Below are 25,541 nucleotides of genomic sequence, written 5' to 3'. Positions count from 1 at the left end.
AGAGCTGGGAAATACATGAATATATAAACATACACATCTATATCTATTTATCTGTGAATAATAAAAGTCAAATGTGTGTACACCAATGATTCTAATTCTAATTCCATACCTTAAGTTTCTTTCTAGAATTTCCCCCTTTATGTTTGTAAGCCCTTCTCAGAGAGAAACCTGGCTTCCACACCTTCAATATATTTATTTATTTGCTCTTTCAGTTAATCTGTTTAACTTAACCAATCTCTCAACCAGAGACCTCCATCCGTCACACTTCCATCATTCTCCCCCCACTGAATGTCCTCAAACTACAGCAAGGTCACAGTCTCTGCAAAGCAGCTCTCCTCTTCACCACTCAATTCCTGAGATACTGGGGTGTTGGGGGAGATTAAACTTTTCTTTAAAGAAGATTTAATTCATGTGCTAATACTTTATCACTTGACATTATAGATCAGTATTTCAAAGGTATATATGATCATTTTCAATATGCCACCATATAAATATGAGTTTTGTTTCCTTTTATGCTACAAATTTCTTTTAAGAAAAATATATAAAAACTGTCCAATTCATAAATGCACATTTCTATATATTTTCCCAAAGCAAGACAACTACATTATAGAAACAGTCAAAATGTAGTCACTAGCACACCTATCATATGACTGACAAACAACAATGTACAACTGAAATTTCTCAAGGATGTAAGCTATCATAACCTCAATAAAAAAAAAATGTAGTCACTAGCAAACAAACATAAGAAATACTTGCAATATATGTTTAAATGTATACAAGCATAACCTATAGAACTGACATTCACTTACTAAAAATTTTTTCACAAAAAGACTAATTTCTAATTTTGTGCTAGAATACAATTTATCATGAGCTAGTTTTCAAGTCACAAGACCAGACTTGCACTAAAAGACACAAAGGCAAAAACAATTAGAAATTCAAACATCAGAGTGTCTATAAGTGGGAATAATAAACATGTTAGTGTATAACATACACCACCACATACTAGTTTAAGTTCCCAAGAAAAACTGGTTAGCTACTTCCAAACCATCCTCAGCAAAGCCACTTAAGATGTAATTCAATCATGTAATAGTACTTTATCAATAAACATGCTTACTGTACTCAACAAATGAGTGCTTCTTAAAATTGTATTATTTTACCTCCCCAGGCCCTTGCCTTCTCCAACCTACCCTTTAACAGAGTAAATACTGAAGCTCAGAGATAAGTTAACTAACTAGCCCAAGGTCACATAGCTAACAAATGACTGACAGAAATATAGCAAAAAAAACTGGACTTTAGGGCATTCCATTCCTAATACAGTTCTCTTTCTACCACCTCAGACACTCCACCCTAGGATACTTACAAAATACCAAGGTTATAGTATGCCTTAAGGGTCATCTAACGCACCTACTCATCCAAGATGTGATTACTCTCTCGTTTGTCACTCCAAATGTGCTCCACGCCAGACTTGTCCAATCAGAAACCATGCTGACAAGATGCCCAAGTGATTCTTGTGTACATTAGGGTTTGAAACACATTATTATACAACAGATTCAACAAGCAGTCACTGAAGAAGCAATGCCATATGTTCTAAGCTAAGGTATATTTGTGAATACAGAAACTGATACCTGTAAACCACTTTACCAATTTAGACAGTCCAGGCCAGCACTACTCCTCCTACTCAAATCCCGCCACTCACCCTTGAAGACCCATCCCTCCTGTGAACGTGCATCTGAAGAATCTAACCTAAATTCGCCTTATCTCTCTACCAGCTGCAACTCTACTCAACATTTTGGTGCTTGATTATACTCAACTTAGCATTATGTATTTACCATCTTTAAAGAGTCATGTGCAAATCTTGAGATTCCAGCAAGATTTTAAGATCTTTAATTACAAAAAATACCCTATTTCAATTCCACATAATACCACGCAAAAAAAAAAAAAAGCTAAATGTCCCCAAGTTTGTTCAATAAATTATTAATAGGAATTATTAGGGGAAACAAAAGAAGGCTCATGGTCAAATAAATCTGAGAAACAATGAGGTCCAAGGTTTTTTGCTGTAGGACTTGTAAGAGTCTTTAATATATTAACACGCAGTGTAAATCTCGAAGCATGGAAGATAGTATATAACATTTCACAAACTTAGTTAATCAGGCTTTTTTCATGGAGCATCTGTAGGTACTGAAGTTTCACAAACATATTCTGGGAATAAGTACTACACACTTACAGAATTAAAGACAAAACAGTCAAATATTGAAGCCTAGTCATTTTTTAAATAATCTGAGTTATTATAACTCCGAATATCAATTCAAATTAGTTGGTATGTTTATTTATTGGTCATTCTCTCATATCCTACTGGCTGTTTCAGTTCCATTCAGAAGTGTCTCTCAAAGTATTGTCCACATACTTACTGAATCAAAAATCACCTGGATTTCTCATTAAAGAAACACAACTTGCTAAATTAGAATCTCTGGAGGTGGGATATTTTTAATGAGGGCCTCCAAACGATTCTTAGTACACACAAGTTTGAGGATCTCTGGCATATAATACAGTTTAAGTATAATACAGGCACATCACCCTAACTGCGGCACCATACTATTGTACTTGGGTTTCAATCTTGCCTTCGCTCTGTGGCAAGACACCTCAGAATAAATAGCATATTTACAAAAGGCTCCTTCCCTCCAAAGAAATATAGGGACTTAAGTAAAGCAAATAACCAAGATGTAAATACACACAAAACACTTACTTCAGCACCATTTAATTAACTTCAAGCTTTGGGAAAGCTATTACCTACAAACGTGATACCAACAGTTCACTTTTAATAATATGATCATAATGTTCAACCTTAACTTTTTCATCTTCAAAGCATTTTACTAGTTAATTACAACCTAGCCCTTTGAGGGAAGGTGTTGCCAGTTTCAGGACAAAGACATTTAAGAGAGATTATGCAATCTACCCACAGTCATTTAGCAATCTGTGTCAGAGTGTTACATCCCATGAGTGGAAAAGGCATCTCAGACTAAGGGAATAATTTCATTTAACAAACATTTATTGAGGACCTACTGTGTACATAAGACATGGGAGGAGCAATGGTAAAAAAAGATTAAGACCTACTTGAACTCAATATGCAATCTATTGGGTAGACAAATGGTCACAATGATGATATAGCACATATTATATATTAAGTACACAATTCTCAAAGTAAAAAAACAAAAAATAGTAACTGCTAGTAGAGATGAAGAAAGACATCACAAATTATATGGACCTTATTTCATAACAACATAATAATGGAGTACACAGAATGGTCAGAGTAACATGACTCAAGGATGAGATAACTTCCAAGAGAAGTATAGTAGTAACAGTGTCAAATGCTACAGAAAGTAAAAGTACAATGAAAAGATAGTTATCCCCACCTCAATGACTTTTTTCTTTAAACTCTAACCTTCTGAAATAGTTAGATACTTTTTCCGATTTTCAAAATTCATTTTATCCTCAAGTCTTAGAGTCTCTTAAACCATACTCATCAGCTACCACAAATATTGACCACTATTCTACTATAAATCTTGTAAAATTCGACAAAAGAACTTGAGAATAACGAAGGATAGAAGAATTTATACTGCTCTGGTTTTCAGGGATGGTTTCCTGTCCATATCAGAATTGGTCAGAAATCTAGGACCTGGATTTTAATGTAAAGGCAAAAAGAATGTATCCAACTATAGTATTAAAAACTGAGAAATTCAAGGAAATAATTGAATCAGCACACAACTAGATTAATTCAAGACCTGATGATGGCCTCATCTAGAATTGTAAAAGTAGAAAATAAGAAATTGATTCCAAAAAGCAGAATGAATAACTAAGAGATCAGTGGTACCAGTATTCAAAATAAAGACAATAAGGACAGGTGTAAAAAGTGGTTGTTGTTGTTTAGGGGTGTGGGGGAAGTGTAGTGCTGAATTCTGACTTTGAAAGTTAAGCTTAGAATTCTAGCCAGAAATCTAGGGAGATGTCTATCAGGCTATGGGAAATGCAGCTCTGAGAAAGCATGAAGTGACCACCAGAGATAGATATGCAACAGTAATAAAAAGATCATGGCTAACATAATGTAAAAACAAGAGGGCAAAAGTCAAAACCTTAAAAAATGCCTACATTAAAGGGATGAGCAGAAAGGATCTCATATAAACTAAATAAAAATATAGTGTCTAAAACGGGGAGAAATTGTTTGTTCCAAACGAATAAACAGGAGGAAAGCTGATAAACCTGGAGACTGGTAAGTAGGTCACTGTAACTTCTGACAGGGCAACTTCTGAGAAATGCTCAGTAGAAATCACTAGACAAAGAACTGAGTGAGAGGTGAGAAACTTTCTCACAGGTGATGACTACAGAGCTACTTATAAGAAGTACCAGCTACAGGAGGGGGATGCACACGGAGCTGTGAGGGAGAAAGGGAACACCCACCTAGCCAGCCAGAACAGCTGAATCTTGCAATTTGTGACAACATGGATGAACCTTGAGAGTATTAGGCTTAGTGAAATAAGTCAGACGGAGAAAGCCAAATACTGTATGATTTCACTCATACGTAGAAGATACAACAACAACAAACACACACACAGATTCAGAGAACAAATTGCTGGTTATCAGCAGGGAAAGGCGTCAGGGGAGAGCTAAAGGGGCATGTGTGTATGGTGACAATGGAAACCAGACTTTTGGTAGTGAACACGATGTAGTCTATACGGAAGTTGAAATATAATGATGTACACCTTAAATTTATATGTTATAAACCATGTGACCTCAATTTTTTTTAAAAAGTGTCAGAATTAAGAAAAAAATAAGATGGGGCCAGCCCAGTGGCACAGGGGTTAAGTTCACACGTTTCGCTTCTCAGGCAGCCCAGGGTTCGTAGGTTCGGATCCTGGCTGCGGACATGGCACTGCTTGGCAAATGCCATTCTGTGGTAGGCGTCCCACATATAAAATAGAGGAAGATGGACACGGATGTTAGCTCAGGGCCAGTCTTCCTCAGCAAAAAGAGGAGGATTGGCAGTAGTTAGCTCAGGGCTGATCTCCCTCAAAAAAAAAAAAGAAAGAAAAAGAAAAAAGAAGATAATAGGTGACAAAGTCAGAGAAGTCAGGGAAGGGTCTTTTTTTAAAAGACAACCTGGTTTCTTGTACACAGAAGAAAAGGAACCATAGAAAGAATAAAAATTTTCAAGAGTAAGGCAACTGATGAGAAAAAGATCCTCAAAGAGACAAGGAAAACAGAATAGAAACATTACCCCCCAGGTTACATCACAAAGTGTATGGGTGCAATCAATCTTTTCCAATTTCCTTTACATGAAACTTTTTTTCCTACCTTTTTTTAAAATAAGCACTCCTATTTTTATGAGAAAGCTTAGAGTGCAGTCAATTTCTTTTTTTTTTTTTTTCGTTTCTAAAAAGAATGTACAGGGACAGAAGTTACCATGACTGCAGAAAACAAAACTCACACTGCTATTTATTTACTTAGGGTCAACACTATTGCACAAAGTTCTAAAACGTCAGATACAGAAAATAACCTAAATTTTCCTCAAATATCTCAAGAGCAATGGCTTACTAGTTTAATATTCCTAAACAATCATCATAAAACAATATAGAAAGGGGAAAAAAATAGAGAAGCGAGCTGAGAAGTTGTAAAAAGATAAAAATAACCTGTTACAATTTACAATGCATTTCTCTTTCTGGAAAAGAATTTTTTTTTTTCTTGCTGAGGAAGATTCGCCCTGAGCTAACACCTGTTGCCAATCTTCCTTTTTTTTTCCCTTGCATGTAAGCCAGCACCACAGCATGGCCACTGATAGACGAGTGATGTAGATGCACACCCAGGAGCAGAACTTGCACTGCCAAAGTGGAACACACCAAACTTAACCACTAGGCCAACAGGGCCGGCCCAAGATAACTGTTTTAATCTGAAAATATTACATTACTTAATACAAGAAAGAGACAACACGGGTACTGAAAAATGGCACAGACTTAAAAGTTGGATAGAACCATGTTAAACTGCAGCACTACCACTGTAATTCAAAAACTACTATTTACTTCATAAGATTGTTAGAAGAATCAAGTAAGGTAGTATAAGCAAAAAATATGACACTTACAGCCTCACCATGAACACAGTCTCCAGTAACGATACTTCTCTGGCTCTGTAGGATTAATATAACTTTGTAAGCTTATTGAATATCCTTAGTGATTCACTCCATCCACAAACAAAATTTATTAAGCACCCATTATTGTGTTAAATATTAAAGATACTTGATGATCAGACAATCTCTGCCATTTAAGGAAGTTAAAGCCCACTGTTAAAAACTTAACAGTAGAGTACCGGGGAGTGGGGTACACATTGATTTAGCCTGTTTACAGGACAATTTGGCAAAACCTGTAAAAATTTAAAATACATGTACCTCTGACCCAGTAATTCCATTTCACCTAAAAAAGAAAGGTCATTTTCTGCTACTTTATTTATAACATTAAAAACATGGATGCGGGCCAGCCTGGTGGCATAGTGGTTAACTCTGCGTGCTCCACTTCAGCGGCCAGGTTCATGGGTTTAGATCCCAGGTGCAGACCTACACACCGCACATCAAGCCATGCTGTGCTGGCATCCCACATACAAAATAGAGGAAGACTGGCACAGATGTTAGCTCAGTGACAATCTTTCTCAAGCAAAAAGAAGATTGGCAACAGATGTAGCTCAGGGCCAATCTTCCTCACCAAAAAAAAAAAAAAAAAGGAGACAACTCAACTGTGTACCAAGAGGGAACAGTTAAATAAGTGATGGCATAAGGATACAACAAAAATATTAGAAAGCCATCCAGTAGAACGGATAGGAAAGAATGTACATGATACACAGCTAAGTAGGAAATTAACTATTATAGGGGCCAGGCCAGTGGCTGAGTGGTTAAGTTTGTGCACTCCACTTTGACAGCCCAGGGTTTCACTGGTTCGAATCCTGGACGCGGACATGGCACCAGTCGTCAGACCACCCTGAGGCAGCCCTGCGTCCCACATGCCACAACTAGAAGGACCCAAAACTAAAATATGCAAATATGTGCTGGGGGGATTTGGGGAGAAAAACCAGAAAAAAAATTAAAAAACAAAGAAAATTAACTATCATAAATAGTATACAGGGTATGATTCCGTTTCTGTTAAAAATATACACACATAAACAACCCATATATACACATGCAATGATCTGGAAAGATGTACACCAGCTTGAGTGGTCATCCCCAGGAAAAATAAACTGGAGGAATTAGTGGGGCAGGGAAAAGCCCTTTATTTTTTTCAGCACACTTCCATATCATACGAAATAATTATTTCATAGTTTTTAAATAAAAATAAAACATTTTGCCAAAGAGCTGAGATCAAGAGTCTTGCATACTCCTTTGTCTTCAGTGTCTGGCACATAGACTTACTCAAAGACATTAAAGAATTAAAGAAAGACATTTGCATTTCAAGTTGAACTGCCGCTTCTAAATAATCGTATGGCCTTGGGCAACTATCACTTCCCCCCAATTCTCCCATCTAATAAATCTGGAAACTGAATTAGAATACCAAAAGCTAAGAAATTAAAATTTTAACTTTAAAATTAATTTAAAAGGGGCTAGCCCATGGCTGAATGGTTAAGTTCGCACACTCCACTTCCACGGCCCAGGGTTTCACCAGTTCGGATCCATGGCACCTCTCATCAAACCATATTGAGGCAGTGTCCCATATGCCACAACTAGAAGGACCCACACTAAAATACACAACTATGTACTGGGGGATTTGGGGAGATAAAGCAGAAAAAAAAAAGATTGGCAACAGTTGTTAGCTCAGGTGCCAATCTAAAAAAAAATTTAATTTAAAATATTTTCCAAATTTTAACATAGAAACCACCCACCAGCTCATGAATTTGTGCTGCCAGTTTCTCTGGTTTGTGCACATTTCTTAATGAAGGTTCTGCTTCTGGTTCTATACATACATTTAAATTTCTTATAAATGTGTCACTGATTAAGAGGGTATGGCTCTGCAATGCAGTTTGAGTTTGTTTTTTAAAAGCAGATTCCCTTAACTTGCATAATCAAAGTACCCAACTACAACACTCACCCTACGTGTGAGCACTGGAGTATGCTCCAGTTAAAGGGTATTTATTAGTAAGCTGTTAAAGGAAATGAACTTTCATCAAGCAACTTCAAGGCTTTACCCCCTGACAAGTGGGCCTCTTAAAACATGGGCATGAAAATGGTCAAGAGAGGTCTGCTACAAGACGTACCAAGTCTTGTTTACTCAAGGAACTGTCAGTAAATTTCTCCAGCATGCCATCAAAAGTGCTTAAAAACAGTTTGCCGTGGCCAAGTGGTTAGGTTTGCACGCTCTGCTTTGGGGGCCAAGGGTTTTGCCAGGTCGGATCCTGGCCGAGGACATCAGGCCACACTGGGGCGGCATCCCACATAGCACAACCAGAAGAACCTACAACTAGAATATACAACTATGTACTGGGGGGCTTTGGGGAGAAGAAGAAGAAAAAAAAGGAGATTGCCAGCAGATGTTAGCTCAGGTGCCAATTTAAAAAAAAAAAGTTTGCCTAAATATCAGTTTACAGACAAAATTCTTCTACGTGCCAACATCTGAATATAAGTTCCAGAAGGAATGAAAAAGAGAGAGAAGTAATACTTGAAGAAATGATAATTTTAGACTATCATTATTAAGAAATAATGACAAATTTACCACAATCAAAAGAAGATGAAAAACCACAGACTGAAAGGTCTAAAATTGCCAAACAAGAGACAGAAGGAAAAACCCATGCCTAAAATATGGTAAAATTTATGAAGACTAACAAAATTCTATAAACTTCAAATGAGAAAGAACAGAACACCTACAAAAGAAAAAGAATCAGACCACCTTCAAGAGTAACACTGGATACAAGACAACAACAAAGTAATATTCTTAAAGTATCCAGCCAGTTTTTCACTGAAATGAAAGAGCATAATGAAAATATTCTCAGGCACATAATGCCTCAGAAAGTTTGTCACAAAAAGTCCCAGACTGAAAATATTCTTGGAGGAACTACTCACAAAAAAGAGAAACAGAATAAAAATGCAAGATATAAAAAGTAAGATAATCATACTGGAAACAGTGAAATTTACTGTTGCTGGAAAAAAAATCCCAAAGAAAAAAGAAGTACTTATATCCATACAAAGGCAGAACTAAAATTCTACACAATACAGAGTAAGCAGGGAGGTGGAACATTAGAAAACCATGCTAAAGAATATGTAGTTAGAACGTAATGTTTTCAAAGAAAAAAACAAGAGTTAAACATGGTTCAGGTCTTAAGAGCAATCACAAATATATGTTATTTATTTACATGTATATACATACAACTTTAAAATCAGCAGAAGATACACAAATATAATCTAGCAGACATATCTGCAACACTGCACCTCGAACTGCAGAATTCACATTGTTTTCAAGTGTACATGGAACACTTACCAAAACTAGCAGGGTGACAAAAATGAATCAGAACAAATTTCAAAGGATCAAAATCATATGGAGTATGTTCTCTGAACATAGTGGTATTAAACTAGAAGCAAACAACTAAAAGATAATTAGAAAAGAAATGCCCACCTGTTTGGCAATGTAAGCAACATACTTCTAGATAACCAATGAATCAAACAAAGCAAGAAGGAAATTAGAAACTATTCTAAAATAAAGTTTATTTTAAAGACATATAGGACCAGCCCAGTGGCACAGTGGTTAAGTTCCTGCACTCTGCTTCAGTGGCCTGGAGTTCACAGGTTCAGATCCCCAGGCACAGATCTACCATCAGCCATGCTGTGGCAGCGTCCCACATATAAAATAGAGGAAGATTGGCACAGATGGTAGCTCAGGGCCAATCTTCCTCAGCAATAAATAAATAAATAAATAAATAGAAATAAAAGACATATATACCAGGAGAATCTAAACAATAACAAAAATAATTTGACTTAAAATATTAGGTAGAATCTTAATATGGGATAAAATAGGAGATTTGATATCTAAATAATCAACAAATTCATACTATGATATTTTCCATCTCTTAATGTTTTCCACAATATTTGAATTTTTCCATAGCTAACAGAAAAATATGCATTTCTTCCAAGAACATAAAGAACATTTACCAAAACTGAAAATATATCAAGTCATAAAGAAAGCATCAAATTCCACAAGAGAAATACACAAACTATGTTATGCCAGACACGTTCCTTGTTCTTGGATAACTTATTATGAAGGTGTCAATTCTCCACAAATTAATCTATGAATTCAGATATATTCCCAGTCAAAATTCTAGTTGGATCTTTTGAGGAACTTCATAATCTTAATTGGAAATACATATGAGAGAAATAAAGATCCTTGAACATCTAAGTCAATTTGAAAAATAACAAAGAGGAGGATCTTGCCTTTTAAGATATTAAAAGATACCTCGAAACCACACTCATAGAAATGGTATGGTACTGCCACAAAAATAAACAGACCAAGAAAAAGAATAGAGAGAATCAAACAGTACATATATGGGGACTTGGTGTATAATAAAGTGGTACTACAAAGGAAAGGTTGTCTAGTAGAATGAATAAAAGAAAACAAAGAACTTTAGGTCTTTGCTTTAGGTCTTTCCTGTTTACAGGAAAGGTAAAACTATATGTACAGAGCCACAAAATAAACAGTATTCCTTACTATGGGACAATAAAAGGTTAAAAGCCACTGATTTATAATACTCTTGGAAAACACGAAAAAATTAACTCTAGGAGAAAATAGAAAAATGGGCAAAAGATATTAACAAGTATTTAAGAGATGAGAAAATAAAAAAAAAATTCCTATGGACATAAAGAGTTGTTCATACTCAGGAGTAATCAAAGACAAACAATTAAAAAGCTACATATTGGGGCTGGCCCAGCGGCGCAGTGGTTAAGTTCGTATATTCCACTCCAGCAGCTCAGGGTTCGCCAGTTCAGATCCCAGGTGTGGACCTGCACACTGCTTCTCAAGGCATGCAGTGGCAGACATCCCACATATAAAGTAGAGGAAGATGGGCATGGATGTTAGCTCAGGGCCAGTCTTCCTCAGCAAAAAAAGGACTGGCAGTAGATGTCAGCTCAGGGCTAATCTTCCTCAAAAAAAAAAAAAGCCACATATTGCCAAACATTGGCAGGAGTACGGGGATATAAGAACCCCTATACATTTCCTAGAAGTGGAGAGTAGAGCAGCAAATCTGGAGATAATATTTAAGTATATATATACTTATTCCACTCCTGGGTTATCTCAAAGAAATTCCCACACCAAATCCTCAAGGGACATTGTATGAGGATGTTACGTGTAGCATACAACGTACAAGAAGCGCACTAACAACTCCAGAGAGTGCCATTCACATAGACTAATGTGAATGGTGCCTCCTTGACTTTTGCTACACGGGAGCCCTATTATAACAGTGAACCAAAGAGACCAAAAGGCTTGCCCACATGGCACTTATATTTTAATGTAGTAGCTGCTTAATAAATATTTATTGATTGAATAAAAAGAACCAAAGAATAAGCAAGTTTCACCACCAAAAGTTAGGTTCAATTACCTCCAAGTTCCTATCTGGCAAGATTATAGAACACGATATGGGTATCTGAAGCATCAGTGCTTCCGAGATCCTAATTTGGGTCCTAGAATACAGACACAAACGAATAACGCTAAACATGTTTAATTCCTTAGCATGTATCTAAATATACAAATATACCATAGAACGTCTTTTCAAGAGGTTTCAAGTATAAAGCATTTTTTTAAATGGAAAACACTTGTCTACTCCAAAGATAAAAAGATTTCCAGAGCATAAAAGAAAATGTACACACTGATAAATCAGTATCGCCAAGCAGAGGGAATGATGGAAGCACAAGTACATGTCTATTGGAGCCCACAAGGCCCCAGACTTAGTCTCTTTATAGGGATTTTTTTTTTCCCCAAGCCATCTTTAAAATATTGGGAAGCAAAAATATTGCAAAAATGATACAATATGACTGCTCCTCTCCCTACACCCACCCCGTGAAATAAGGCAGCAAGCAATTACTGAAAATTGCCGGCCTATATTTCATATCCCTACAGGCTACTGTTCCCACTCTCAGTCCCAATACAACCCTAGACACCACAACTCCAGAGAGTCTAGTAAAAATCTGTCCATACACAGTATGTACAGTATTTCCTGACTGTACAACAGCTGCCTCCTTCACTTTTTCCGATATTGGTGAAAACTGCTAATTGAACAGCATCAAAAAGCAGTGATAAATACAGATGAGACAATGAGATATGTAAGTGGAGAAGACAGAACTAGATTTAAATATTACCCCTACTACTTATTACCTGTTTGGGCTTCTACAGGCCATTTAACTTCTCTGGCAACCCAATTTCCTCAGCTATAAAACGGGAGTACCATCACCTGCTTTCCAGGATTGTTGCAGGGATTAAACAAGATAACATTAAACACCTGGCACGAGATGCTAACTAAACCTTAGTTTACTCCTCTCCTTCTTATTAGGCCAACACCAAATGGGCAGAAGGGCAAAATACAACAAGTAAATATAGCAAAAGTGAAGATTGTGAGGGCTGGCCCCGTGGCCGAGTGGTTAAATTCGCCGGCTCCGCTGCAGGCGGCCCAGTGTTTCCTCTGTTCGAATCCTGGGTGCGGACATGGCACTGCTCATCGAACCACGCTGAGGCGGCGTCCCACATGCCACAACTAGGAGGACCCACAACTAAGAATATACAACTATGTACCGGGGGGCTTTGGGGAGAAAAAGGAAAAAATAAAATCTTTAAAAAAAAAAAAAAAGTGAAGATTGTGAATAAGAAAATAATTTAAAATGTGACATACTTTCCATTCATTCATTCAAAAAATTGAGCACCATGTTTGGCAGGCACTGTTGTAGGCCCTCAGGACACCGCCATGAACATGATAATCTCTGTCTTTAAAGAACATCAAAGAGTCTCACTCACAGCATTCAGCGAGCAAAGGATGAGAACTCTCATTGCACTGAGTATCTATGTCATTCATTTGGCCCCTACCTTGAACTGATTTATCCTGTTAATAATTATTTATATATACATACCATGTGCATATTACAGTCCTGAAGGTAGGGACTGTGTTTTATTTATCGTCTATTCTCAAAGTCTGATCATCATGATTTCCAAGAAATAGATCAGTTCCTTAATACACTATTCATTCATTCATTCAACAGATATTCCTTAAGCATCTTCTATGTGCTAGATGCTGCACTAGGCCCTGGAATGCAGCAGCTGGGGGAAAGTAAGATATAGTGCCTGCCCTCAAGGAGCTTATAGCCCACATAATAGAAGACTCTAGGGGAGCAAGACTTTAACCAAAGGAATATATCCTACTTCCAAACACAACTACAATACTGATCAAAAAACGAAAAAAAAGGGGCCAGCCTCATGACCAAGTGGTTAAGTTCACGCGCCCTGCTTCGGTGGCCCAGGGTTTCGCCAGTTCGGATCCTGGGTGCAGATATGGCACTGCTCCCCAAGCCACGCTGAGGTGGCATCCTACATGCCACAACTAGACGGACCCACAACTAAAAATACACAACTATGTACCGGGGGGCTTTGGGAGAAAAAGGAAAAATAAAATCTTTAAAAAAAAAAAACCTTAATACCAAAATACAGTTCAAAAACATCTGAAGTTTAGAATCTGACAGCATATACTAGTATCTAATACTAGTATATGATACTATGTGAAAAGTATCTAAGAGCTAACACAAATTATAGCCTATTGACTTTAATGCAGACATCTTTTCTATTGTTGTAAGCCACATACAATACCTACCTCTCTAAAAATGTCCAGCTTATGTTTAAATAAAATTAACACATTTTACACAGGGTCTTTTCCCTTAACTTTGTGCTTCCACAGAACACCTTTATCCAAAAATCCCAAATGCTTTTTACTCAGTAACTCATTTTTCACAAAATCCTCCCCCAGTGGGGAAGCACGACAGAAATATAAAATATTTCTAGTAAAAGACCAAAAGCCCAAATATCTAGAAATCAACTCAGTAATGCACACAAATGATACTTCATTGTGTAAGTCCAAAAAAAAATGCCAAATATACAATTCAAAGTAATATAGCACTTTTCCGAAGCAGATCCTTGAAGACAGGACCACTCTCCATTCAGGTGCAGACACCGGTTGGGCTCCTTAGTTCTCACAACAGTTGGTAATCCTACCACCTGTCCAGCTGGTTTCCAGAGGTTATAGGTTTATCTATAATTAGGTATTCAGCAGACGTGCAATCAAGGACTTACCAAAGGATGGTGCAAAAAGACTTGCCAGGGAAAATGATTTAAAGAATTAATATGCATTCACTTCTACAAGTGTTGTAAGTTTCTTCCATGACCTAAAAAACTGCAAGTTTGTATATGTGGACTACAGAAATGGCCAGTAATTTAATTTTTTTTAAGTTACATTTTCAGTTGGCTACTAGAGATAATCCTATGAACTCCACAGCTGCTTTGGTTCAAACCTGTCTTGAGGACATTTGCCACATTATTCAATACCGCCTATATGGTTCTCCAGGTGAATGCGATATAAGGAAAAAGTTGCTCTACTCTGAGGAACTCGTATTTTTCCCTACTCATCTGAGAGTTATATACATTATTACATTTCCCTCTCAGACTTTCCTTCCATGTTGAACCCCCAATGTCAGCCCCTCTGCTTGTGTTATGTTGGCAAACCCATGAGTGTTGGAAAAGAAGTACAGAGTGATAGGGGCCAGCCCAGTGGCACAGCTGTTAGGTTCGCCAGTTCAGATCCCAGACACAGACCTATGCACCACTTATCAAGCCATGCTGCGGCAGGTGTCCCACATATAAAATAGAGGAAGATGGGCACAGATGTTAGCTGAGGGCCAATCTTCCCCAGCAAAGACTGGCAGCAGATGTCAGCACAGGGCTAATCTTCCTCAAAAATAAATAAATAAAAGGAGGACAGGATGATAAAAGAATACATTAAAGAAGGACCCAAAGATTTTTTAAAATAAAATTAAAGCAAGTTTACCTATAAAGTTATTCAAAATATTTTGATCTTCTCAACTAAGATGTGGACTTAGAGTCAATGACCATCTCAAAAAGCACAAAAAGCTAGTGATGAAGCCAATACCACCCAACAGGCCTAACAGAGGTAGAAAGAGTTGAAATATTTTTCAAAGACTGCTTTCCAATTCTGTGAATACAGTATTAATTTGTTTGCTGAGTGACTCTTAGGTGGAGCAAATAAGTGCTAATTACTGATGGTCAGATTAACTGACCTAAAGAGGTCAAGCTTTATACCCACTAAACAAAACAAAAAAAGCCAAGTATACAGGAGTAATTACAACTAACTACACAGCACAAGTCAACTTGACATTAAAAAAGCATGGACACAAGAAAATGGTTCTGGGGTGGGCCCGGTGGCACAGCAGTTAAGTGCACATGTTCCACTTTGGAGGCCCAGGGTTCGCCGGTTCGGATCCTGGGTGCAGACATGGCACTGCTTGGCAAGCCATGCTGTGGTAGGCGTCCCACGTATAAAGTAGAGGAAGATGGGCATGGATGTTAGCTCAGGGGCAGTCTTCCTCAGCAAAAAGAGGAGGAGTGGCAGCAGATGTTAGCTCAGGGCTAATCTTCCCCCCTCCCCCCAAAAAAAAGAAAAAAAAGAAAATTATTCCAATAATCTACAGAATGGATCATATGCATATTTCCCCATGCCACACACACTGGGGGAAAAGGCAAAACTGCAGGCACAGCTCATGGTCCTATGGCTCTTTAGCAAATGAAATGTCTCTGGACCAGTGGATGAAACAATCCAAAAAGAGAGGGGGAAGTAGGGGGGAAAATCAGCATAAAGTGAAGAAGACAACACAAAAGTAGAAAAAGGGGAACCTTCTCAATTACGTATCTCATAGAGAGGAATACATTTCTTCCTACAAAAATAAGGGTATCCTGGGGGCTTGCATGGTGGGGTAGTGGTTGGGGTTCGTGTGCCCCGCTTCAGTGGCCCAGGGTTTGCCAGTTTGGCTCCTGGGTGCAGACTGATCATCAAGCCATGCTGAGGCAGCACCCCACAAAGAGGAACAAGAAGGACCTACAACTAAGATATACAACTAAGTACTGGGGCCTTGGGGACAAAAATAATAACAACAACAATAAGGGTCTCCTAAAGCAACAGCATGAGCAATCCCATTTTCCATCAAATATGTCTTTAAAGACACTAGCAAACATCTAGGACTCCAGAAAAAGGATGCCTTTAATTACACCAGAAGGGGAAAACCAAGAGGAGTGCTCAATCTTGTAACATAAAACCAACTTGAGAAGAGCTTACCAGACTCAAATCAACCCACTTCAGGAATAGCAAAGAAATATACAACCTGCTTCATAAATATAGAGTCCACAAAACTTTAAATCCAGAATTATAACTTATCCTCTTTTAAAGGACCAATCACAACATAGGATTAGTAAATCTCTTAAACTTCTCAAAGAAAGCAATCATTCCATCATCTACTAGAGCCAGAATACAAATCTTCTTACAACTGAAAAACAAATATTTCAAATTAAACTTCATTAGCCTGTTATTTATAGTCTTTTAAAACATTTTAAAAGGCTCCTTGAAACAAAGTTTCATTAGCATCCTTCTAGAAAGAGCTCTAATATCTTTCAATCTTCTAGCAATTTAAAAGCTACCAAATGTTCATTTCTACATTAGATTATTGATTCCTTGCCTTTTAACGTCTCCATAACAGCTGCCTGACAAATTACCGCACCTTATTCCTCAGGGGGTAAAGACAGCATGATATCCATGCATTCAAAAATGGGACCACAAACTGATCAGTGACAGATGAGCTAATTGCTTCAGAAGAATTAGACACTGCTCTAATAGACTCGGCATTCATAGCACTATACAATTAGATGCTTAGACTCTAAATATTCTTTTTGTACTTAAGCGTGGAGGACAGCCCTTTCTTAAACTTACTTTTATTTGAAAATATGTTAGCTTTGGAAAGTCAATAAGCTTGTATATGTCTGGAATAATTTCTACAGAAAGCCTACTATTCAGAATAACTATTCTAAATAGTTTGCACAACTTTCAGATTTAGCTCTCTTATTTCAACCTAAGAAATCTGTAAGCCTCAAAATAGTCTATTAAATAAGATACTTTTTAAAATGTTTTCCAGATTTTTAGCAAAATAAAAACCAAATATATTTTGAAAGATACAATAAATATATTTCAGAGTAGTACAGTAAAATATTTGTTTTATTTGCCTGGGTTCATTCAAATTAGTGTCAGAATAGGAGACACAGAGAAAAACCACACACAAACCATAATCTTGTAGACCACCACAGAATACAAAATATTGCTTTCCTCCCGTAAGAATAACAAAACGGTGTAGGCTTAAAGGAGCATTTTAAATGAACAGCAATTTCCAGCCAAATTACTCTTGGTAAGTTAGCCTCTTTCTATACCGAAGCAATACTCTTTTCTGAATTCATAACCAATCTCCTAACACAAACTTATTATTCCTTCAAAGTGATAAAATATCTGTGCTAGCTTAGAGTTTCACACTGTAATAAAACTTCAAGATCTTCCCATCACTTTTTTAAAAAAACTAAATCATCACTCGCCTTCTTCAAATGTCACTTTTGCAGTAGTGCCACAACGACGGCGTTAATTCATCTTTTACAAAGTGTCCCCATAACAGAAATGCAGACGTCCAAGAAACCATACAATTTGGAGATGATAGTGCCTACTATCCAAAACATTCCACCTGTCTCTTTCGACATGCCCCTTTTGTGACCTGAAAGCTCTACTAGAAAGCTCCACTAGGTCCCTACTGGAACCCCGGTTAGCTAGCTGGCTGACTCTCCAGCTATAACATCATGTTTCATCTCTCCTGTCTGGAGAGGCGAGAGCGTGGATTTTGTTTTTAAAGTTGGTGTCAGAGCAGCTACAAACTTTTTTCAGCATCCCTGCCTGGCTGCCAACTGGAGCTCTCCGTTCACTTCCTCACCAACTTGAACCACCCCCAACAGTTTGCGAGTATGCTGGAGTTAGACACCGGCAAGAGCTGACACACTTCACAAGAAGGGTTTGACACCGCAGAAAACTTTCACTTCTCTTCTCCAGCCCTTCCACCCGGGGACTCCGGCCCTTCGCGCTTGCTCCCCTAGAATGCCCCTCTAAGGCGGGACAAGGACACGGGAAGCACAAGGTTCTAAGGTCCCCGCAAAGACCCCCAAAGCCCTCTCCCCTGGACTCAAGTCCCGTTCTTCACACAAAAGAGCCGGGCCAGCAAAGCTGTCGCGGCCCTCCCCAGCCGGTGCCATCCTCCACCGCACCCGCAGACCCGGGCTCCGGCCGCCCGAGCAGTCTCCACTGGAGGCTTCCTGCCCCAACCGGGCCAGACAAAGCCCCGGCGGCCGGGCCGGCACTCGGCAGCCCCCGGGCTCGGGCCGCCCGCTCTTACCCGGGCCTCCTCCAGAGCGGCGCCGGCGCCACCGCTTCCCCCGGCCTTGGCGGCGGGGCAGCTGGCAGCGCGGGTCTTGGAGGAGCGGGTCCGAGAGGAGATGAAATGGCTGCTGCCTCCGGTCGCCCCAGGCTCTGCTCCGGCCCCAGGCCCGGGCCCGGGCGACTTGGACCCGAGAAGGCGCAGAGAGCTCTTCCGGGTGTTCACCATGGTCCAGCCAGGAGGACGGGGTCCACACCGCGCCCGCCGCGCCCGGGAGAGCCGAGGAAAGCCGGCCCGCCGGCCGGGCAGTCGGGGCCAGCGGAGCCGGGCCGGGAGAGCCGAGCCGCCCCGGACTCCGCGGAGCGCAGACGAGGACAGGCGAGAGCAGGGCAAAGGAAGGGAAGTCGGCGCGAGAAGGCAGGCAGCGGGAGGCGGGAGCGATGCTCCAGGCCGACAGCGCAGAGCCTCCGCCGGCTTCGCCCTCCTCAGCGGGAGCCGAGCGGAGCCGCCATTTCTGCCCCTTTCTCTCCCGTTCTCGCTCTCCAGCTCCGTGCGTCAAGGCTCCAGCGCCGCAGGGCCGACGAGCCCGCTGCCGGCCGTGACCGCTGCGGGGCGCTGCAAGGCCGGCCAGCGCTTCCTCGGCAGCCTTCTCCCTCCGCCTTCCCTCCAGGAGGCCCCGCCCAGCGGCGCGGCGTCAGCGCTCGGCGGCCGGGAAGGGCCGCTCTGGGTGGTGGCAGCTCTATGGTTTCCCGGTGTGGCCGGCAGTCTGGGACCGGAGGGGAAAAACCAGAAAGGGCGCGGGACGGGCCGGCGCGCTGGAGCCGTTCCCCGAGCCTTCACAACCTGCAGGGCCCGACACCCCAGCACCCCCACCATCACCCCAGGTGGCCTGCACGGAGCCAGCAACGACCGGCAGAGGCGGGGGATTGAGGGGACCAGTGGTGACCAGGGCGCGGTGACCTCAGGTGGCATCCCAGAGATACCCAAGGCAAGTCACCGAACTTGAGTCGCAATTTTCATGGCTGTAAAGATGGGAAAGATAACTGTGATAAAATAAATCTGTGTGGTATCTGGCACACGGTAAGCTTAAGAAAGAAAACAAACGCTAGAACTCTGCATCTTTAAACAAAGCGAGGCAGGGTCGTTTTCTCTAACCTTAGCCAGATCTGAGGCAGACTCACAAAGGATGAATTCTTCCTACTTAGAGCCTCCGTTATCACTGCTGCCCCGGCCAGCGCAGGAATGAATACAAAAATCTGAACCCAAACATATAAACTTTGTGATTTAACTTTCAAAGAAAAAGATTGAGGCACACGATTAATACGAAAAGTTCTGCCATAAAGCAAAAATTATGTTCGTTCCAAAAATTCTCGGTACAGTAGCGATAGAGAGCCTACTGTTTACTGGGCAGAAGTTCTTCCTGTTTACTACACTACGAAAAATTGTAGACCCGAGAAAAGTCCTGTAAAAATCTCCAAGCTACATCAAAATTAGAGCATTCTAGCCATCCAAGCTCCCAATCGTTCAACAAAACCGCGTACAGCACTAGGAATGGAAAACAGGACGGATTCCAGGAAAGCGGGCAAATCCCTCTTGCACTAATTTGCATACCACACCCTCCCCAGGACGCTTCACCCATCACTAAAAACCGGCCTTTTATGGGTGTGGAGACCTCATGATGAAACCAGACCTGGGTTTTCCCGCTTCAGTTAGCTATGAGATCGTTAAACAAAAGTTTCATTTCCTGCAGAAAGAGGCTGACTTTAAGTAGTATATGAAGTGTCCTGAGGAGGTGTATGATATGCAAATTTACATACAAAGGATTTGTGTGCTTTCCTCCTCTGGTTTCTCTGGGTTTTTTTTTTTTTTTTTTGTAGTCCTATATTGAGAACGCCAGGTTATGATTTGGTTACTATAACCTATAACATTACTAACAACAAATGTTTACTCTCAACCCAACTGGTGCTAGGTGCTCTGCCAGACCCGGACATAGGGAGGTTTTTTTAAAAACATAACATAGTTCTGGCCCTCAAAGGGTTTATAACAAAGAGACAGGCAAGGAACCAATAAGCTGCAATACAGTGTGATAAGAAAGAATGAGGCAGAGACCTCTAATTCAAGCAGGGATGTTAGGGAAAGCCTCTGAGAGGCAATGACACCTGAGATGCATCATGAAGGACAAAATAGAGGAAGGAAACATTATGCACAAAACAAAGGAAGACTTGAAAAAGATATGGAAGAGTTGCTTGTTTTCCACTATATGACCTGGAGAAGATAACTAAAAAGTCAATAAAAATCTTTTTTAAACTTTCTTTAAAACTACATGAGCTGGCAAGACACTAAGGAATACTTAGACCAAAAACTAAGTCACAGCAGGAACCTAGACGAGCAAGCAAAGCTCTAAAGACATCTTTCATTTTCAATGCATTTGCTCAAGCCCAGTGCACTTGAACTTCTATTTTCTCTGTCTTCAGGATATAGAAAGGACAGAAGACAAAGCCCAGAACCTGCTCAAGCTACAGTTTAATGGAATCACCCTGAAAAATCCTGGTGCAAGGAGGATACACTTAAGTATGAGGGTGAATTAGAAATAAACTGACCAACCTCCCCATCACTAATCCCCAGGAAACTGCAACAGGAACTGCCTTTCTGAACATATACACTAAGAATGAGAGGGAAAATATATGTCCCTTGAGAATTCAAAATAACAAATTGGTCCTCAGGTTTACAGCCTAAATTCACTCAATCTGATAGGTATGAAGAACCTCTGGACAATAATTTAGGTTAAATAAGATTGAGTCAAAAGTGATCCTGGGGCTGCCCTGGTGGCGTAGTGGTTAAATTTGCATGCCCCACTTCAGCAGCCCGGGATTCATAGGTTCAGATCCCAGGCACAGAGCTACACACCGCTCATCAAGCCATGCTGTGGTAGTGTCCCACATACAAAATAGAGGAGGATTGGCACAGATGTTAGCTCAGCGACAATCTTTCTCACCAAAAAAAAAAGTGATCCTAAGCACAAAGCAAAAGCAAACATAAATTATCTCTGAAGAGATGCACCTTCAACAAGAAGAACATAAAATAGTCTCATGAATATGACTCTAAAAAAAATTCACGAAACATAAAAGTAAAAATCATCAACAACAGCCAGCAAAAAAGAATACCCAACAGAATGAGGGCCAGCCCCAGTGGCCTAGTGGTGAAGTTCAAGGCAGTCTGCTACAGTGGCCCGAGTTTGGTACCTGGGCACAGACCTGCACAGCTCTGTTAGCAGCCATGCTGTGCTGGCAGCCCACATACTGAAAAACAGAGGAAGACTGGCATGGATGTTACCTCACAGCAAATCTTCCTCAGCAAAAAAAAAAAAAAAAAAAAGAATACACAATAGAATAAGACCTACAGATTTATATTCAGATATGTAATATAAATAAAGAAAATATTAATAAACCAAAAATGGCAAAGCAAATTTTAAAAGAATGAGATAGAACATAAAAAAATAAAGAGTAGAGGTCTTAGACGTGACACCAAAAGCATGTTCTATAAAAGAACAAAACTAGGGGCTGGCCCAGGGTAGTAGTGGTTAAGTTCACGTGCTCCACTTCAGTGGCCTGGGATGGTTCAGATCCCAGGTGCAGACCTAGTACCACTCATCAAGCCACGCTGTGATGGCATCCCACAGAAAATAGAGAAAGATTAACAACAGATGTTAGCTCAGGGTCAATCTTCCTCACAAAAAAAAAAGAAAGAAAATGGGGAAAATACCAGAAAAGATTTTTCAACTAGGAGGATATGCAGATGGAAAATAAGAATATAAGAAGATATCAGGGGCTGGCCCCGTGGCCGAGTGGTTAAATTTGCATGCTCCGTTTCAGTGGCCAAGGATTTTGCTGGTTTGGATCCTGGGTGTGGGCATGGCACCACTCATCAGGCCATGCTGAGGCGGCATCCCACATAGCACAACCAGAGGCACTCACAACTAGAATATACAACTATGTACTGGGGGTCTTTGGAAAGAAAAAAAATGGAGAAGAATATTGTCAACAGATGTTAGCTCAGGTGCCAATCCTTAAAAAAAAAAAGAAAGAAAGAAGATTTCAACATCACTAACCAGTAGGGAAATGCAAACTGAGACCACGATGAGTTATCGCTACATACCTATTAGAAAAACTAAAAAAATAGTGACAACACCAAATGCTGGTGAAGAGGCAGAGAAACTGAACCATTCATACATTACTGGTGAGAATGGAAAATGATACAGCCAATCTCAATATGGAAAACAGTTCAACATACAATATGACCCAGCAATTGCAATCCTGGCTTTTTATTCCAAAGAAATGAAAACTATATCCTCACAAAAACCTATAGACCATAGTTTATTGCATCTTTATTTGTAATAGCCAAAAACCGGAAAAGAAAAAATATCCCTCATAGATGAATGGTTAAAAAAACTTTGGCACATCTACAACATGAAATACTACTCAGCAGTAAAAAGGAATTAACTAGTGTTATATGCAAAAACTTGTATGAGTTTCAAAGGCATTATGCATAAGCAGAAAGAAGGAAATAATATATATGACAGCAGAAAACAATAAAATAAAAAACAAATAATAGAGGGATTCAATTAAATCAAAAGTTGATTCCTATAAAAAGAAAGAAAGGAAAGTAACCCACTAGCCAGACCAGTTAAGGGGGAAAAAAATAGAGATGACCCAAATTATGAATTTCAGGAATGACAGGGTAAGCATCACACAAGATCTTATAGACTTGGCAGTCAGCGAACTTTTTTCTTGTTATAAAGGGCCAGTTTGTAAATATTTCAGGCTTTGCAGGCCACGTATGGACTCAGTCAAATATCCCTCTTTGTTTCAGTTTAGTTTTTGGTTTTTCGTTTTTTGAACAATCCTTTAAAAATGTGAAAACCATTCTTAGCTCACAAATGTACATAAACAGGCAACAGATTAGATTCGGGCCATGGGCTACTGTTTGCCCATCTCTACTACAAACATTAAAGGGACAATTAAGAAATATAATGAACAACTTAATTTTATGCAAGTTCCAAAACAGATGAAGTAGACAAATTCCTAAAACTGAAACTAATTACTAAACCTCACTCATAAAGACATAGATAACCTGAATATCCCTATTATTGATTAAAGAAACTAAATATAGAATTAAATACTTTCCTGTAAATAATACACAAGGCCCTCATTTCACTACCTCATTTCAAGTCTCACTATTAAGGTATAATAATCAGGACAGTGTAGCTATATAGTCATACAGCTCAGTGAAAAAGAAGAGAGATTCATACACACATGTAAATTAATGTTTGCAAAGAGGCCAAGGTAATTAATAAAGAAAAGATATTCTTTGCAATAAATGATGCTAGAACAACTGTATATCCCTGGGCAAAAAAAAAGTATGCCTTGACCATTACCTCAAACTATGTGTAAAGATTAACTTCAAATTGATCATAGACTTAAATACAAGCCCAAAAGTGTAAATTTTTTGGAAAACCTAAAAGAAAAACTTTGTGTGACCATGCAGTAGGCAAAGTTTTCTTACAAAGAACACAAAAAGATAAACTATAAAAGAAAAAGTTGAAAAATTGGGCTTTCTCTTTGCAGGACACTTTTAAGAAAATTAAAAGGCAAACAGACTGGGAGATAGTAATAATAAAAATAAGAACAGAAAATGATATAGAATATAAAGATTTAACAGAAAGGATAAGCAATGACAAAATTTGTTTGCTTTTTTAATTTTGCTTCTGATGGAACTAAGGTAAGTCACTGCAACTCTATAAGGAGATCCTCAGGAAAGAGATGGCACTGATTCAGTAGGCATAGGGTAAGTTCCAAGAGACTATATTTTTAAGAAGATTGGCACCTGAGGGGCCAGTCCTGTGGCCGAGTGGTTAAGTTTGCACGCTCCACAGCCCGGGGTTTCGACGGTTTGAATCCTGGGCACAGACATGGCACTGTTCATCAAGCCATGCTGAGGCAGCATCCCGCATGCCACAACTAGAAGGAGCCACAGCTAAAAATACACAACTGTGTACTGGGGGCTTTGGGGAGAAAAAGGAAAAATTTAAAAAAAACCTTAAAAAAAAAAAAGATTGGCATTTGAGCTGACAACTATTACCAATCTTCTTTTATTTTTTTTTCTGCTTTTCCTCCCCGAATCCCCCCAGTATGTAGTTGTATATTTTAGTTGTGGGTCGTTCTAGTTGTGGCATGTGGGACACCACCTCAGCAGGGCCTGACGAGTGGTGCCATGTCTGCACCCAGGATCCAAACCAGCAAAACCCTGGGCCACTACAGCAGAGCGCACAAACTTAACCACTGGGCCACAGGGCCAGCCCTGCATGACACATTTTGATGAACACTGAATCATGAGACAAAATCAGAATTGGTGACATGAGAATTTTGTACTGTCCAATGTGATAACTACCACATGTGGCTATTTAAATTTAAATTTAAAAATTAAAACTTCATGTTTAGTATTTAGTAGTCATGTTTCAAGTATTCAGTAGCCAAGTGTTGCTGTGGTTAATATATTGGACAGTGCAGAGACAACTCCCTCATCTCAAAAAGTTCTGTTGAACAGCTGTGGCTTAGATATTCATCTTGAGACAGGAGAAACGCTCAAAGATGATCACTGTGTTTGTGACCTGAAATGGATGGTTGGAGGGGCTACCAATTGGAAAAAGGGATGCAGGATCAGGAGCCGATTCCTGAGTGTCACCTATCATCTTTCTATGTCAGTTCAAGAAACATTTACTGACCCCTATTATGTATCTGTGTAATAGCTACTGTGTAAAGTGCTATGGAGAATATTGAACAAATATATTACTCAGTCTGCACCCTTAAGGAGCTTACAATCCTGTGTGAGTATTTAGACTCGTAACTAAAAACTCAACAGAGAAAAGAATTTGAGAAAGAGCAAACTAAACCCAAAAGCTAGTAGAAGGAGGGAAATAAAGATTACAGTGGAGATAAATGAAACAGAGAGTAGAAAAGCAATGCAGAGAATC

At 39.5% G+C, this 25,541-nt stretch overlaps 1 protein-coding gene across 6 annotated transcripts in view; it reads right to left on the bottom strand.

Annotated features, from left to right (window-relative positions):
- The window catches only part of ATAD2B (ATPase family AAA domain containing 2B), a 156,353-nt gene extending 137,152 nt beyond the window's left edge, over nt 1-19,201 (bottom strand). For 4 of the 6 annotated variants that reach the window (XR_011426159.1, XM_023619434.2, XM_023619435.2 and 1 more), the window contains exon 1: nt 18,530-19,196. Coding sequence is in view for 4 of the 6 variants with exons in the window: in XM_023619434.2 (XP_023475202.1) it covers nt 18,530-18,739 (210 nt within the window). In the remaining 2 variants the exon portion in view is untranslated. Of the gene's footprint in view, nt 1-18,529 lie in introns of all 6 variants that reach the window. The other 2 variants (XR_011426160.1, XM_070235853.1) reach the window with 1 other exon arrangement.
- Nucleotides 19,202-25,541: the final 6,340 nt, after the last annotated feature.

Source organism: Equus caballus, chromosome 15, assembly GCF_041296265.1.
Source record: "Equus caballus isolate H_3958 breed thoroughbred chromosome 15, TB-T2T, whole genome shotgun sequence".
NCBI lineage: Eukaryota > Metazoa > Chordata > Mammalia > Perissodactyla > Equidae > Equus > Equus caballus.
The sequence above is the reverse complement of the archived record's forward strand: the minus strand, read 5'-3'. Positions and strand labels throughout refer to the sequence as shown.